Below are 17,500 nucleotides of genomic sequence, written 5' to 3' on the forward strand. Positions count from 1 at the left end.
TATTACGAGTGTGGCTAGACATGAACGCTGAACCCGCCACGGTGAGAGGACCCGGCTGTTGAGGTATTGATGAGATAGATTACCCAAGACACTTCACCATGATCTATTGTCATCAGATGCAATGGTTTAAATCCCTGGTTGTTTCTGTTTCATTCTGGACTGACACTTTTATTCTTATTTTTATTATTGTTCTTGATATTGATAGTTTTTTTTTTCTCTATTATTAGTAGTAGCAATAAGAGAGAGAGAGAGAGAGAGAGAGAGAGAGAGAGAGAGAGAGAGAGAGAGAGAGAGAGAAAATCACCATTACCCTTGTGATGGGACCTTTAGTGTGTTGAATTAAGTTTTGCCTTCCTCACATCGCCTTTCTCTCGCCCTCTTCACCCTCTGACCCCCACCGTGCCCTCCTCCCTCCTCCTGCTACGTCTGCGGCTTATGATTTACATGAGTAAGCTTTTATTTTATTATTCAGTTTGACGATGAATTGATGTAAGATGATATTAAACTTCCCTTATCATGCCATCTACCTGTCTTGCTGCCTCTCCCCCCCCTCCTCTCACGTGATTGATGACTCGTGTACACCTGGTCTGGCGAACATTATTATTATTATTGTTGTTATTATTATTATTATTATTATTATTATTATTATTATTATTATTATTATTATGTATTGGTGGTGGTTGTTGTAGAAACTAAAAGAGGAATGTTGTGAGTTGCATTTTTAATCATAAGTTTTGATGTCTTTTTTTTTTCCTTCGCGTCATTTTGTCAATATTTTTTTTATGACTTTTTCCTTAAAATTTGCATCACACCAAGTTTTCCTCCTTTGTCTCTTGTATTTATATTTTCTCCTTTCCCAACCACGACTTCTTGTACGAATATTGTCTTTATTACTTCTTAAGGTTCGAATCCTGTCCACGGTCCGAGTGTAGGCTGGGTTTCCTCACTCGGGGGAACGGTTTCCTAGCGGGTGGGCTTTGAGATAGGAGGTACCTCAAAAAAGTATCCCCTTTAGCCCATAAATTCCCGTGAAAAGCCCACATGGTATAAATAAAAAAAAAAAAAGCCAGCCACGATACTGCCTCGTTTCCCACTTTCGTCTTCCTCGTGTCTGAAAACCCCAGAACTTGATATTTATTCCATTGTTCTTCATTTTCTTTCACATCCCTTCAACTTGCTTAACTCAGTCCTCTCACTACTCTTTGTGACATCTCTTCTATAATCACTAACCAATATGAGACATCTTTTCTTATTCCACAGTTATTTCCAAAACATCATTTAGTACCAAAAATGAGCTAAATATACGTTTTTTTCTTTATTCTCTATCTTCCGTATATGTGGCTATGAAGATTCCATGCACTGGTTTTGATGTGAATCGTTGCATATTGTAAGGAATGGGTTAACTCATACAAACACGCCGCCGTGGTACAGTGGAACCATGCGTGCTTTGGGATCCTAGAGGTCTTCAAGCGCACGGGTTCGAATCCTGTCCACGGTCTGAGTGTAGGTTGGGCTTCCTCACTCAGGGCAACGGTTTCCTAGCGGGTGGGCTTTCAGATAGGAGGTACCCTAAAAAGTATCCCCTTTAGCCCAAAAATTCCCGTGAAAAGCCCACAAGGTATAAAAAAAAAAAAGAACCACGTCATAATTCATAGAAACATACCTTACTTCAATCATTGCTCTTTATTCGTCACTTTCACCTCCTCGTACATGGAAACCACCGGAACTGGACTAAAACAGGGCCCGCCGCCGCCGCACGAACTCTTACTCTAATTACTGAATCCAGTGACATGACCAACGTAACTACGCCTTTAGAATGACTTGTGACTTAGGCTACATAAACATAGACCTTTTGATGGTAACGCAACACACGCCACACACTCACACTGACACTCTGGTCTAACACACTCGTGAAACTTCCAGGTGTAGTGTGCAGGTGTGACGGACAGGTAGCAGCCCAGTAGTGACGGGCCGCTCTGCTACTTCATTTACTCCCAGGTGATGCCTCGTCGGCGCTGCTCCTCGGCGATGCGGATCTGCTCAATGGCGTGGGCTGGGAGGGGGTGGGGCGTGGGGATCAGCGGGGACTCTGCGCGGTAGCCGTTCTCGTCAGCCACGTAATTAACCTCAGCGAACCCACCATCAGGAAGAGGGTAGCTGTAGGTAGAGATAGGTAGGTAGAGTGCGATACATCTTCCTTAGGCCTATGTTCTGAAACACTTCCGCGCCTCACAGCACCTTCGCTACTTTCAAAGGGGTGTAGTTGAAGTGACACGGGTTTTGAAGGATGTTTCTTTAATTCTAGTGACATGATAACAAGTTTTGTGCATTATCAACAGGAAAAATACTCTTTAGAACTTGGCTAATCGTCTCTGTAGGCTTTGAAAATGGTCGCAGTGAGAGAATGAAGCGTTTTTTAATATGGCGCTTAGTGTTATGAATGGTTGCATATCACAGAGAAGAGGTTAAAACATCACTTCCTTTATGTGTGCTGCCAGTAAACCCATTCAACCTTTATACAGCCAATATATAGAACCCCCTTTTTATATATAACAAGGCCAAATAACTACATTACTTTGCAAACATCCTTACTAAAACACACCTCAAAACATCACTTCCTTTATATATGCTATCAATAAACACTTTCTACCTTCTTTAGACAACCTATACAAACCCCGTTTTTATATATATAACAAGGCCAAATAACTGCATTACTTTATACGCCCCTTATTAAAATCACACCTCAAAACATCACTTCCTTTATATGTGCTACCAGTAAACACATTCTACCTTCTTCAGACAACCTATAGAACCCCTTTTTTATATAACAAGGCCAAATAACTGCATTACTTTACATACACCCTTATTAAAACACACCACATCCTCTCACGACTCTACCTGCTACCTTGAAACAACTTAATGTACACCTGTGGCTTCTGTAGACTGTTAGGAGTGTAAGGGAGGCAGGAGAGGCAGTGAGGGGAGGGAGGAGTGCAGTAAGATTAATGGGCTATGAGGCGACGCAGTCCATTGTTTGCGACACAAGAAAAGGCATTCCGTCAGGCCAAGAAGGACGCGGGAGACAGGTGAGGGGAGGAAATGTGACAGGGTGGCGATAAAAAACAACAGAGAAAAGAACAGTGAGGATGATGAATGGGACTTAGTTTGTTAAAGAGAGAGAGAGAGAGAGAGAGAGAGAGAGAGAGAGAGAGAGAGAGAGAAAAAACTGGTGGAAAGAAAGGAAATATGAAAAAACGAAGATAGAGAATGGGAAAAAAACAAGTAGACAGAAAAATATGTAGATGGTTAGGAACAGATTCTGAACAATAGAAAAAAAAAACTATCAAATAAAAAAAATTGAAAGGAACACACATCATTAGAGAGAGAGAAAAAAAGCCACAATAAACGAAATAATAAACCAAAAAATAACACAAAAAAAAAAGAAAAAAACATTAAAAACAGCAAACACAAACACAAACTAAAACACATACTAAAAAAAAAAAAAAAAAAAATAAATAAACACAAAGAAACAGAAGGACCCAAAGACTCACCTATAGGAACCCCGGATGTTGCTCTGGCCTCGGAATCCTGGAGTACCGAGGGCGTTCATTCTAATGCCGTTCTCTGTCTCGAACTCGTAGCGGAAGTTGCCATCGCCGTAGTTCTCCCTCTCGTCTCTCAAGATGGCGATGGGGCGGTAGTCGATCCTGGGCGCCGGGGTGGGCAGGGGAGCGAAGGTCTGGAAGCGGCGGGTGGTGAATCGGGTTGGGAAGCGGCTGAACTGCGGGGAGGCCAGGGCAGCGGCGGCCAGGCACACGAGGAGTACCTGAAGGAGGGATGGGAGATGCTTGAAGGAGTGATGGGATGGGAGACTTGAGTGTGTGTGTGTGTGTGTGTGTGTGTGTGTGTGTGTGTGTGTGTGTGTGTTTTATAGCTTTATGTTGGTTTTTAAATTCTTTGCTTCTTATAATCTTGTATTTTTTTTTATATTTTATTGTTTTTTTGTGTAGATATTTGTTGATTTATTCTTTCACAGTTTTACTCATGTTCTTATTGTTGGTTTGTGTTCAGCTATTACCCTTCTACAAGACGTTATCAATTTTTCATCTAAGTTCATCAATTTTTCATCCAAATTCATCAGTTTTTCATCTAAATTCATTATTTCTGCTGGTATCCTTCTACAAGATGTTATCATTCTTTCATCTAAGTTAGACTAAAACGACATTGTAACTCTTTGTATTACTGTGTTTTTGTCAATAAACCATCTACTCTCAATACTTAGGATCATATTCTGAAACACCTCTTCTACTTTCAATTCAATTTTGATTAAAGCTACACGGATTTATAATGGGTGTTTTTATGGTTTTAGTGACAGATAAAGAAGATATTACATTCTTGACTCCTTCAGTACCATGACGCGTTTTCCTATTCATTCTGGTTAGTATTTGATGATTTTATACAGATTCAAAAACTCATGTGGGGATTAAAATAGTGAAAACTGTGGCCATTAATCTTCTGACCCCAATAAATCCTTCCTAATGTCAAGAAAATCGTCAAACACTACCCAAAACTCAAGGTAGAAATACGTTTCAATACTGAAGGGGTTAAAAGGAAGAAAGCAATCGTGAAAACATGGCTCATTATTCCTTTGGCTTTTGAAAATAGTAGTGGTGAGAGAGCAAAGCGTTTCTGAATACGGTCATTGATGCAGAAGAAAAAAACTTGATTGTATAATTTAGTAACACTCATTAAAGTAATTTCCATAGTGCTATAAAATTGATTAATTGATTGGCTGGTTGACAGATTGAATGTTTGTGGGAGCAGTGTTAGAGAGAGAGAGAGAGAGAGAGAGAGAGAGAGAGAGAGAGAGAGAGAGAGAGAGGGGCATTGTAATTTTGTGTTTCTTCACTTACAGGAAGTTGCGAATTTTTCATGGAAGAGTTTGTGTTTGAAGGAAAGATGCAGGAAACAATAAGAATGAGACGTGATAGTGTTGCGTCCTGGTCTGTTTAGTCGTCCCCTTATTATTATTATTATTATTATTATTATTATTATTATTATTATTATTATTATTATTATTATTATTATTATTATTAGCCCTTCCATCATTCTGTACTTACAAATCTCATCGCATTTCACTATATAAGAACAAAATACAGATATATCACAATCGTCAGAACATTTTTCACAAAACAACACTTTACTACTACTACTACTACTACTACTACTACTACTACTACTACTACTACTACTACTACTACTACTACTACACACACACACACACACACACACACACACACACACACACACACACACCACACCACACCACACCACACCACACCACACCACAACACACAACACAACACAAAGGAGTACTCACAGTCTTCATGTTGTCAGCTGAGAGGATGGCAGCGAACGATGGGTGAGGACAGCGGCTTGAGGTATATATACAAGCCTTCCGAGGTCAGGTGGTGTTGCTCTCCTCCAGATTCTGCGTGTGGGAAGGGCGTGGGGGGCAGCTCGGGTCGGGGCGGATGCTGCCAGGACCGTCTGAGCGTGACCAGGTAACTGTGTCCCCGTCTCACCTGGGGGAAGAGAGGGAAGGGATGGGAGGGATGCGCTTTCATCTTTCTTCATCTTGAGTGGGGCGTCCAGAGTGCAAAGGTGTAAAGGTGCAGAGGTGCCGTGTTACCTGGACAAGCTGCGGTATTCTAAATGTCAGGTCGTGATGGTGTTGGTGATAAGGGTCGTGGGTTTTAATTCCCTCTCTACTGTCAAGTTTTTTTTTTTAATCGGGTTTTTGAGTATACCTTTATTATGAAGTTCTTATGGTTTTGAGGGACATTTGATTTTGTGCCTCTTAATCGGCTTCGTATTAAGGAATGTAAGATGGTGTTTGTTTCTATTTCATATTTTGGGCTTCAACTTTATATTCTCATTTGCTTCAGTATGGTGAAGTACAATGTCATATACGTAACAAACACATGCATTCGATATTACATCAATTTTATTAAGTGTTTTCGGGATTTTGGTTCTGATTTGACTGCCACGAAGCTGTTCAGAATTCTTAATCGTCTTTAAACTGCATCTGTGTCTAGAAAATATGCAATCAAAATAAAAAAAAAACACTTCTAAATAATGTTAATGATTGGTGGCTTCTTATTGTATCTTTTTCTATTTTGATCCGACTAACCGTCTTTAAATTGCACCTGAGTCTAGAGAATATGCAATCAAAATTCAAAACACGTCTGTAAATATAGCTAATGAGTGGTGTCTTTTCATTATATCCTTTTTTTTTTTTCTATTCTGATCCGACTGCCAAGAGGAGGATTTGCAGCATTTAATAGCCTTGTAAGCATCCCTCCGATACTTTCCCAGCTGTAGGAATTATGGAGTCAAAACACGTCTAGGGATAATGATAGGGAGTGGATACGTGTTTGTGCATGTTTGTCAGAGTGTGTAAGTGAGTAAGACGGTAGGCGGGTACTGGGTAGGTTGGCCGTGCTGCGTAGCGAGAGACAATCCAGTTCTGTGAGGAAGGGATTATAGCGCAAAATCTTACCGGCCTTGGGTTTTCCTAATAAATTAATGAAGCAAGGGAGAGGCAGTCATGCTTCTCTCTTTCCTTCATGCCCCCAACATGCGTCAGGCAAGGATATCCGTGGGGACGTCTTTCTCTCTACCTCACACTGCTCTTCCCTCTTTCCTCATCCACCCTCCCGTACCCCATCCACTACTCCATCTACCACCCGATCCACTGCCCTCTCCACCACCCCCGTCCCCAACACTTCACTCCTTCCTCACATCAACTCCCAAAAAACTAGTCTATTCCCATCCTTGTTCATCCCTAAGCATCATCATCACCCAAGCTGCCTCTCGACTTTTCCCTGCTGCCTCTCCCCTCTCCCCTCTACCTAGCACCTCTCACATCTGCACTCATCACCAATTCCATCCTCTCATCTTGGCTTCTGCAGGTGGAGCCGTGTGCCACTGTTGTTGTGGCGTCATTAGATCATTCAGTTTGTCATTCGGTCACACAGTTAACCTCCGTGATATGCAGTGTTTCGCAGTACTAGAAAGCAGTGCATGGAGTCTTAACTAACATCATTTCATAAAGTAGAATTGTGGCGGGAAATTAAATGATGGTGGTGATGATGATGGTGATGATGATGGTGATGGGGATGGTGATGATGTTTGGCTTAAGATAGACAAAAAATAAACAAAAAATAAATAAAAGAGATAGGTACCAAATTTGGAGATTCTGCGTCATGTTTTTTTTTTTCTGTAACACACACACACACACACACACACACACACACACACACACACACACACACACACACACACACACACACACACACACACACACACACACACACACACACACACACACACACACACACACACTCTCTCTCTCTCTCTCTCTCTCTCTCTCTCTCTCTCTCTCTCTCTGGGAAGGGTAAGGAGGAGGAGGAAGAGGATGTGGATGTAACACGGTGGCTTGGAGGAAGGGGGCTCTGGTGGAAGGGCGCAGGGAGGATAGGGTGGAGGCTGGTGTGGGTGTCTGGGGGGAGGGTGGAGAGGGTTTGGGGGGGACTGGGGGGTGCTAGTGTGGGTGTACTGTTCTTACTGGTTGGTGTATTTAACGTTGTCATTGTTCGTGGTCTTGTTCTTATTTGTTTAATTTTTTGCCCCTCATCGTCTTCATTGTTTTCGTTATTATGGTTGTTTGTTGTTATTTTCACCGTCCTTGATGTTTTTTTTTTTTTTTGTGTGTGTGTGTGTGTGTGTGCGAGGGGGGGTTGGTGGTGGTGGTGGTGGTGGTGGTGGTGGTGGTGGTGGTGGTGATGATGATTCTTCTTCTTCTTCTTCTTCTTCTTCTTCTTCTTCTTCTTCTTCTTCTTCTTCTTCTTCTTTCTTTCTTTCTTTCTTTCTTTCTTTTCTTTTGTTTTTTGTTGTTGTTGTTGTTGTTGTTGTTCTCCTCCTCCTCCTCCTCCTCCTCCTCCTCCTCCTCCTCCTCCTCCTCCTCCTCCTCCTCCTCCTCCTCCTCCTCCTCCTCCTCCTCCAACAGATAGTGCAGTACAGTTACACACTACCCAGTAACAGCCTTAAAATCTCATAATGTTTATCTCCTGATGCATATTCCTCCTTCTCATTTTCCTTCTCATAAATTGTCAAATAAATCCACCACTTCCTCTTTCTCCAACACTATTAAACATTCTCCTTTCATTTCCTTCATTTTCTCATTCAATATGCTGGACAGGTCACGCTTGGACTGCCCTCCCCTCATTCCAACACGCTTCCCCTTGCACGGTCCTGCCTTCCTTCGCCTCCCCCTTCCACTATCCCACCCTTACCTTTGTCCTTTCAACCCTTCCCTTGTTTCTTTCCACCCTGGCAAGCAACGGTAGCTATTTTGCCTCGGACGTAAAGCAATAAGTATAATGGATAGGCCCATAAATAAGGGAGGAGTACGTTCATAGATGTTTGAGGGATGAATTGAGGTACTGGAGGTGGACGGAGAGACTTAGGATTGGAGAAAAGGGTGAAAGAAAGTGAGAAATGGATAAAAGTAAGATAGGAAGAGGGTAGAACAGGAAGGGAGGGAAGAAGAAAGGAAGATAGAATTGAACAAGATTGGAGGGAAGGAAAAGGACGTAAGGGATGGACAGAATTGGAGGAAAGAGGAAAGAGAGAGAGAGAAAATGGATAGAAATAAGATAGGGAAGAGAAGAGGAGAGGATGGAAGGGAAGAAAAAGGAAGGGAGAAAGGGACAGAATTGGAGGGAAGGAGAAAGACGCGAAGGAAGGATGAGAAATTTGAGGAAAGGGAAAAAGGAAGAAAAATGGATAGAAATAAGATTGGGAAAAGAACAGGAGAGGAAGGAAAAAGGAAGGGTGGTAGAAATGGACAGGATTGGAGTGAAGGAAAAGGACGGAAGGGATAGACAGAATTGGAGGAAAGGAGAAGGAAGAGAGAAATGGATAAGAAGTAAGATAGGAAAGAGAAAGGAGAGGAGGCATTATTAGGGAGAAAAATACCCGGAAATAGAGACAAGAGGAGGAAAGGAGAAACTGGAGAAGGAAAATGGAAAGAAGCGTACGGGAAAAAGGAAACAATGGAAACATGAGAGGACAAAGAGAAGGAGGAGGAGGAGGAGGAGGAGGAGGAGGAGGAGGAGGAGGAGGAGGAGGAGGAGGAGGAGGAGGAGGAGGCTGACTTTTCGATACCTTTCCTGATGATCCCCGTTCTGTTAGTGAAGAAAAAGAGGGAAACAGGATGGAGAAAATAAAGGAAAGGAAAGATGCAAGCAAGAAAGGATGAAGGATGAAGATAGGATGGCTTGAGGTACATGCGCATCCTTCCCTGCGTCTTCTTTTACTCTCACTCTCACTCGCTCACTCGCTCACTCTTTACACTTAATTTAATTCTTCCTCCTTCTCTCCCTCACCACCTCTCAAATCCTGTATTCTTTTCCTCCTTTGTCTTATTTATTTATTTTTTTCATTGCGTGTTTGTGTCTTCGTGCTTAACGCCTTTTTTCTTCCTCATCCATCATCTCTTCGTCGACCTTATTCCCACCAAAACTCACTCTTCCTCCTCTTCTTCTCTTCCTTCTCTTCCTTCTCTTCCTTCTAATCTTGTCTCGCTCTGACCTCCCCATCAAGCCACCTCGTCACCTTTGCATCTTCTAATTTCCTCGCCCTCTTTGCTAATTTTAATCCGATTTAAAGTTATGCGCTCGTTTACACACACACACACACACACACACACACACACACACACACACACACACACACACACACACACACACACACACACACACACACACACACACACACACACACGCACGCACGCACGCACGCACACACACACACACACACACACACACACACACACACACACACACACTATTTTTTAGCTTGGTAGTGGACTCTCTCTCTCTCTCTCTCTCTCTCTCTCTCTCTCTCTCTCTCTCTCTCTCTCTCTCTTTACGGTAATCTCCCTTCTTTAAGACCAATTGTCTGTCTATCACACCACCCTCCCACCCTCTCTCTCTATCTCTCTTTCTCTCTCTTTTTCTTTTTTTTCCTAAACCCAACATAACCTCTTTTCTTCTGTTCTTTCACCCCTTCTTCCTGCCTTCTCTCTCTCTCTCTCTCTCTCTCTCTCTCTCTCTCTCTCTCTCTCTCTCTCTCTCTCTCTCTCTCTCTCTCTCTCTCTCTCTCTCTCTCTCTCTCTCTCTCTCTCTCTCTCTCTCTCTCTCTCTCTCTCTCTCTCTCTCTCCTCCTCCCTCTCCTCCCTCTCCCCTCCCTCCGGAAGTCTCAGAAGGGACGGAGGTGCTGCATCGTGAGGAAGATACGATGAAAAGTGAAACTGGAGATTCCTCGAGGACACCTGCTCTTCATCCCTTTAAATGCCAAGGCTGATCACCTCTTGTGCTGCGCGGGGCGGGTGTCGGCGGGGCGGGTGTGGGCGAGGAGAGGCTGGGAGAGGCGGGAAGATTGGCTGGGTGGTTGAGTGAAGGTGCGGCGGAGGGGTGGAGACTTGCTTGGAAGGTGGACGTGGTGTGTTTTGTCTCTTTGATGTGGTTCTTCTGTTCTTTTTATCAATAGATGTGAGTTTTTATTTTGTCTTTCATTTTCTTTCTTTTTTCTTCTTTTTCCTTTTTGTTTTGGTTTGTTATTTGCTTTTTTTTTTCTCGTTTTTATTAATAGGTGTGAGTTTTTTGTCTTTCTTTTTCCTTTTCTTTCGTTTTTTCTTCTTTTCTTCTTAGTTTTGTCTTTGTTCTTCTCCTTTACTAATATATGTCTTTGTTTTGCTTCTTTTTCTTGCTTGTTCTGTTCTTTTTATTATTAGATGTGAGTTTTTTGTCTTTTCTCCTTCCTTTTCTTCTTTTTCTTCTTTTCTTTTTAATTAGATGTGATTAGTTTTTCTTTTCTTTCCCTTTCTTTTTTATTTCTTATTTTCTTCTTTCTTCTGCTTTTCATTTGCCTTTTCTTCTTTTTTTATTAATAGATGTGGTGAATTTTTCGTTTTTTTTACTTTCTTTTCTTTATTTCTTCTTTCTTCTTTGTTTTGCTTCTTTATCTGCTTGTTCTCTTCTTTTTATTAATAGATGTGAGTTCTTCGTCTTCTTTTCCTTTTCTCTCATCTTTTTCTTCTTTTTCTTCTTTGTTCTGCTTCTTTATTTGCCTCTTCTCTTTTATTAGTAGATGTAAGTTTACCGTCTTTTTCCCTTCCTTCTCTTCCTTCTTTAATCCTTCTTTCCCTTCTTTTCTTCTGCTTCATCATCATCATCTCATTCCTCTTTTTATCAATAGAAGCATTAATGTAGCGCCTTTATCTGAAATCGCCTTATGTCATGCTATATTTGGGTAGATAAGGCTTGTTTCAGCTCTTTTTGTATGTGTTGGGGCGCTGGTCAAGGCCACACGAGAATGGGAAAAAAACTGCTTAGATTGTCGATCCCTAAAATGTAGCATAATTTTATGAAAGTAGCGGAAGATGAGGTGGTGTTTGAGAGAGAGAGAGAGAGAGAGAGAGAGAGAGAGAGAGAGAGAGAGAGAGAGAGGAAAATTTAGTTAGAGTGCAGTAAGAGAACATAACAATATATCTGAGACACACACACACACACACACACACACACACACACACACACACACACACACACACACACACACACACACACACACACACACACACACACACACACACACACAGGGTCGTGAGAGACAGAGCAAGGACGTGACTTGAGGCTTTGGATGGATAGAAACTCGTAGTGTGATCAGCGTGCCTCACCTTCATACCTGAGAACACGGCGGCGTCCCTACAGCTGAGTCCGGGGCGGGGAAGTGTGCCTCTGGGTCAGGGGGTGGGCAGTAAAGCGTGTCTGTGTTGGGAGAGGGAATAGGTGGCGCTGGGAGGGAGGGAGTGTGAGGGAGAGTAAGATGGGATGAGGTTACATGGTTTTTGGATCCGTATATAGAGATGTTTTGTTCTCTCTCTCTCTCTCTCTCTCTCTCTCTCTCTCTCTCTCTCTCTCTCTCTCTTCTCTCTTCTCTCTTCTTTCTTCTCTCTAAAACCAAAGACACGATCAGCTCGACTCTAAAGACCATTTCTCCTGTTAACAATGAAAAACCCTTGTTAATCTGACTAGAACCATCAAAATCACCATTAAAAACACGTGTCACTATTAAAAAAACCTTGTTAATATCACCAGAAACGTAAAGATCCCCATTAAAAAACCGTGTCACTTCAAACAGAGTCTAATTTAAGGCAATGGAGGAATTTTAGAAGTGTTTCAGAATACACAGAAAGATTATTAGTCCCTGGTCTTTCCCTGGACTTCCCGTGGCGTGGCATCCTGGAGGGGGTAGAGTTTGGTGAGGGTCTGGCTGAACACGCGTCGGTCACACGGGTCACAGGTCTCTCTCTGTTTCCTCGCCCTTGTCCTCGTGTTGGTAGAGATAGCGATTGTTTTTCGTATTCATGCAGCGCCATAAACTTCCTAATGTGTGGGTAGATGCGTGCAGAGTAACGGGATTTGCTGCATGAGAAGAGACACACAGGAAGAGAAACGGATAAAAGCATGAGTTGACAGATGAACAAAAAAGTATTGAAGAACAGAGAAGTAAAGGGATAGATAGAGATAGATACAGATAAGTAGATAGTGGGTAGATGCATGAGTTGACAGGTGAACAGAGATGGAAAGGGATAGATAGACATAGAAGTAATTAGATAGAAAAGTTGATAGAAAAAATGAACTAGAGATGAACAGATAGATAAATAGCACAATAGGAAGATAGATAGACACACTGAAGAGAAATGGGTAGATGCATGGTTTGACAGATGAACAGAAAAGTAAAGAGATAGATAAAATGAAATAGATAAATAGGTAGAAAAAATCATAGATAGATATGGAGGAAAATTGATAGATCGATATATACATAGTTTGGTAGATAAGCACATATATAGATAAATAGATGAACAGATTGGTAGATAAGTAAATACATAGATAGATAATAGATAGGTAAATAGATATAGATAGATATACACTATACATATGGATATAGAAATAGAAATATATTAAAGTACGGTTATTAGGTAGGTACGTGGAGAGAGAGAGAGAGAGAGAGAGAGAGAGAGAGAGAGAGAGAGAGAGAGATCCAGGAAATAAAGGAGTAAAATATTGACTGTAAACATGGCCATAAAAAAAAGCAACAACTAGATACAAAGAAAACAAACTTCAGCTTTCCTTGAGTCATAATAATTAGCTGAGACACGGAAAAATAAACGTTTAGCATCGTAACATTTAAATCAAGTGAACATGTGGCATTGGAAACTGTTAACTTGGGATCTGATAGTATAAAAAAATAAAATAAAAAAGAAGAATGGTAAAGAAATAAGGAATGAATGATAAATGAAGGAATAAATGAATAAAACGAAGAAATTACTCACTTTTATCTTTTTTTTTTTTTCATTATTTATCTTCCAAGGTTCTTTCTCCTTCCTTTACATTCCTTCAAAAAATTTCGTTTCCCTTTTTATATTCTTTCCTGTTTCCAAATTATTTTTTCCTTCCTTTACGTTCCTTCAAAAATTTTCGTTTCCTGTTATATATTTTCCTCTTACCATTTTTTTCTTCTCATTTAGATTCATCTCCTTAATTTTTCCTTTTCCCTTTATATTTTCTCTTACCTAATTCGTTGTCTTCCCTTTTTCATTTATATTCATTTTTTTCAAACTGTTTCATCTTTTTTTTTATATTGCTCTATACAATTTTTCTTTTCTTTTTCATACTTTCCCAAAATATTTCTTCTTTTCTGTATCTTTCTCCCCAAAACATTTATCTTTCTTTCCCAAACTCTTCTTATTTTGCTCTGTATTCCTCTACCCAAACGCTCCTAAGTCTCTTCTTTTATGTTTCTCAAAATTATTCCTTTTCCTTCTTGATCTTCGTCTTCCAGATTATTACTTTTCTTTGTATATTCATCAACACAAACTTTTCCTTCCCTACATATTGATCTCCCAAAAGTTTTCTCTCTGTTATTCTTTTCTTTTATTTTCCTCTTTCAAAAATATCCCCGTTTCCTTCTATGAGTGTCTTTGTCTTCAAAATTATTACTTGTTTTATATTCATCAACGCCAATTTTTTCCTCCCCACATATTCATCTCCCAAATGTTTCTCTCTCTCTCTCTCTCTCTCTCTCTCTCTCTCTCTCTCTCTCTCTCTCTCTCTCTCTCTCTCTCTCTCTCTCTCTCTCTCTCTCTCTCTCTCTCTCTCTCTCTCTCTCCTTACTTTCCCTCCCTAAAGAAAAAAAGACAAGACCTGCCATGAATCTTGATCTTGAATGATAATATTTCCCAGCATCCGAGAAATATTTTAGTGCACTTTGCTCTTTTCAACACCTTCCTCATGCCTCTTCACTCTCCCGTCCTCTCCTTCACTGACACCGTTCCCACACTCCTCTTACCTCGTTATGGAAAGCAGGTGTATCGTAACTTCACCCTGATCACCTGAGCGGGAGTCGATGGCAGGTAAGACAAGGCTTCCTACTCCTTAACTTCCAGTATTTTCCTTTGTTCCTCCGCGTCAGTTTTGCATACCAGTCCATTCAATCAAAAGGTGAGGAACTAGACGGAGAAGTTACATATTTTAGCACTGTCCTTGTAACCTCTCGATGCGGTTGTAAGGAAATGTTTGGCGTGTTTGTGTGTGTGTCTGTATTTCGTTCAAGAAGGCGGAGAAAGATAGAGAAGTGGAAACAGAGGAAGGGTAGGCGGAACTAGATGGAGCAGTTAGCCAGTTACATATTTTAGCACTGTCCTTGTAACCTCTCGATGCGGTTGTAAGGATGAAATGTTTGGCGTGTTTGTGTGTCTGTATTTCGTTCAAGGAGGCAGAGAGATGGAGAAGCGGAAAGAGGAGAAAGGGTAGGCATATTTTTAAACAATACTTTTAATCCTTTCAAGCGGAGGAATATAATGAGTGTTGATCTGTGTTTTGTCTACATCACTACCTCATCTTAGGAGGAAATGTGAGAAGAAAATAAATCAATAGCCACAAATATTGCAGTATATGTTTAGCGGTACATTCTTCAACCTCAGATGGAATAGAACAAGGAAAAAAATGAGGATGTATATTTATTTATCAGTATTAGAGCTTCGTCCAAATAAGGGAAGAAGAAGATTAAGAAGAAGAAGAAGAAGAAGAAGAAGAAGAAGAAGAAGAAAAAGGAGAAGAAAATGAAAAAGAAGAACAAGAACAAGAAGAAGAAGATGTAGAAAGAGGAGGAATACTAGCCAAGGAGGTAACATATTTTCCTAACAATATCATAACCTGTAACGAAAATGTGTGAGAAGGAAACAGTCATGTGTCTTTACTCTTTATTTATCGATGAATATTAATGTCGAATACCAACATCTTCCCTTAACCCCTTCAGTACTGGGACACATTTTTACCTTGAGATTTGTGTACGATTAGGAAGGGTCTATGGAGGTCAGAAGATTAATGGCCACAGTCTTCACTATTTTAACCCCTTCAGTACTGGGACACATTTTTACTTTGAGATTTGTGTACAATTAGACCCTTTTATTGACATTAGGAAGTGTCTATGGAGGTCAGAAGATTAATAGCCACAGTCTTCACTATTTCAACCCTTCAGTACTAGGACACATCTTTACCTTAAGATTTGTGTACGATTAGACCCTTTTATTGACATTAGGAATGGTCTATGGAGGGCAGAAGATTAATGGCCACAGTCTTCACTATTTTAATCTCCCCACATAAGTTTCTGAAGCTGTACAAAATCACCACGTAGTAAGCAGAATGAATATGGAAACGCGTAATGGTGCTGAAGGAGTTAACCAAAAATCCAGTTTACAGAGAGAAGGTTGCATTTATATTTCACTCTCAACACAGCTCAAAAAAAAAAAAAAAAAAATGGTAAGAAACGCCTCCATATTTTGAGTTTATTTATAAGATTTGAGTATTTTGCGCAATTTTTTTTTTCTTTCGGTGCAGCAGAAGTAAAGAAATGAAGAGGAGAAAATGGAAACAGGGAGGTTGCATATTTCACGCCAGTCGTAACTCAAATGCAACACTTAAGGAGAAACTTGTATCCATTTATTCTTTTTCATTTTTTCTTCATCTTTGTGTATCAGAAGAAGAAAAAGAAGAAGAAGAAGAAAAAGAAGAAGAAGAAGAAGAAGAAGAAGAAGATGCAGCAAAGTAGACAAGCATATACATATTTTACAATTTGTTTGCAGTGGAGGAGCATAAAAAAAGTCTCTCTCTCTCTCTCTCTCTCTCTCTCTCTCTCTCTCTCTCTCTCTCTCTCTCTCTCTCTCTCTCTCTCTCTCTCTCTCTCTCTCTCTCTCTCTCTCTCTCTCTCTCTCTCTCTCTCTCTCTGTGTATTTTGTAATTTATTGTTTCCTGTAGATAACAAGAGAAAAAAAAGAAGATAAAATAAATTGGACAAGAAGTTAACATATTTCACAGTTTACTCGTAACTCTTCAAACGGAACCAGTGAGCGAGGCAGGAGCGTGTGTGTAGGTACAGCATATACATTTACCATTTTCTTGTAGTCACCTGTGGAGAGACTCAAGGTAGGAGGCAAGAACATAAGTAAATAAGTAGTGTGGTGGCGCCCTCTGACCCGAACCTTAGGGAAATTGTGGGATAAGTGGCAGGAAGCGCTGGTTGGGGAGGTGTTACCGTGTTGAGGGGATGAACAGGTGAGACAAAGGGTCTGGAAGGTGCGGGATTAACCAAAGCAGGAGTTGTTATCAGGTTTGACTTGGTGGTGGTTTGGCGGTGCCTGAGGAGGGCCTGCTGATGGGCTAAATTACACAGAATCAGACTTGAATAAAGTAATAGGGAACTAATGGGTTATAAATAAGCTTGTAAAGGGAGAGAAATTTAGCAGAAACGTTTTAGATATGCATAAATTGGGGTTTCACTATAAATTAATGGACACTGGTGGTGAATGTTAAGGGGGATAAGTGGCAGGAAGCGCTGGTGTGGAGGTGTTACCGTGTTGAGGGGATGAACAGGTGAGACAAAAGATCTGGAAGGTGCGGAATTAACCAAAGCAGGAGTTGTTATCAGTTTTGACTCGAGCATGAGGAGGGCCTGCTGATGGACTTAATTAGACACAATCAAATTTAAATAAGGTGATAGGCAACTACAAATAAGGATGTAAAGAGGGCCAAATTTATCAGAAACGTGTTAAGTAAGCATAAATTGAAGTTTCACGAGGATATTGGATAAATTAATGGACACTGATGGCAAATGGGGAGTTTCCACGTACTGAGAAGCTATGGAAAGGAGGAAGAAATTTAGCAGAAACGTGTCAAATATGCATAAATTGAGGTTTCTTGAGATTGGACAAATTATGGACACTGATGGCAAATTGTAAATGTTTAAGTATTCAGGAGCTGCTTTGTAAGTCGACTGGTCTTTTTCCATTCAATTGGTCGCCTGTTTTCTCATG

General features: G+C 40.7%; 2 protein-coding genes across 2 annotated transcripts in view; both read right to left on the reverse strand.

Moving 5' to 3' along the window:
• Nucleotides 1-1,668: 1,668 nt before the first annotated feature.
• LOC123498590 (cuticle protein AM1199-like) lies at nt 1,669-5,506 on the reverse strand. Its single transcript, XM_045245848.1, has 3 exons — nt 5,381-5,506; nt 3,552-3,826; nt 1,669-2,157 (listed from the first exon to the last, which is right to left on the reverse strand). Exons 1-3 carry the CDS (start codon nt 5,387-5,389, stop codon nt 1,989-1,991), a joined length of 453 nt encoding a protein of 150 aa, XP_045101783.1. The 5' UTR covers nt 5,390-5,506; the 3' UTR covers nt 1,669-1,988.
• LOC123498777 (protein TRACHEARY ELEMENT DIFFERENTIATION-RELATED 7A-like) overlaps nt 5,394-17,500 on the reverse strand; it is a 20,159-nt gene continuing 8,052 nt past the window's right edge. The window contains exons 2-4 of the mRNA XM_045246195.1: nt 11,812-11,921; nt 10,436-10,552; nt 5,394-5,585 (exon numbers count right to left, since the gene is read on the reverse strand). Of these exons, the coding sequence (XP_045102130.1) occupies nt 5,394-5,585; nt 10,436-10,552; nt 11,812-11,921 (419 nt within the window). The remainder of the gene's footprint in view (nt 5,586-10,435; nt 10,553-11,811; nt 11,922-17,500) is intronic.

The sequence above is a fragment of the Portunus trituberculatus genome, chromosome 48 (assembly GCF_017591435.1).
Source record: "Portunus trituberculatus isolate SZX2019 chromosome 48, ASM1759143v1, whole genome shotgun sequence".
NCBI lineage: Eukaryota > Metazoa > Arthropoda > Malacostraca > Decapoda > Portunidae > Portunus > Portunus trituberculatus.

What these genes read in the sequence shown, in the direction of transcription:
- LOC123498590 (XM_045245848.1), bottom strand. An exon ending in AACATCCGGGGTTCCTATAG is followed by an intron (nt 2,158 to 3,551) that starts GTGAGTCTTTGG and finishes CTCTACCTACAG; the next exon opens with CTACCCTCTTCCTGATGGTG.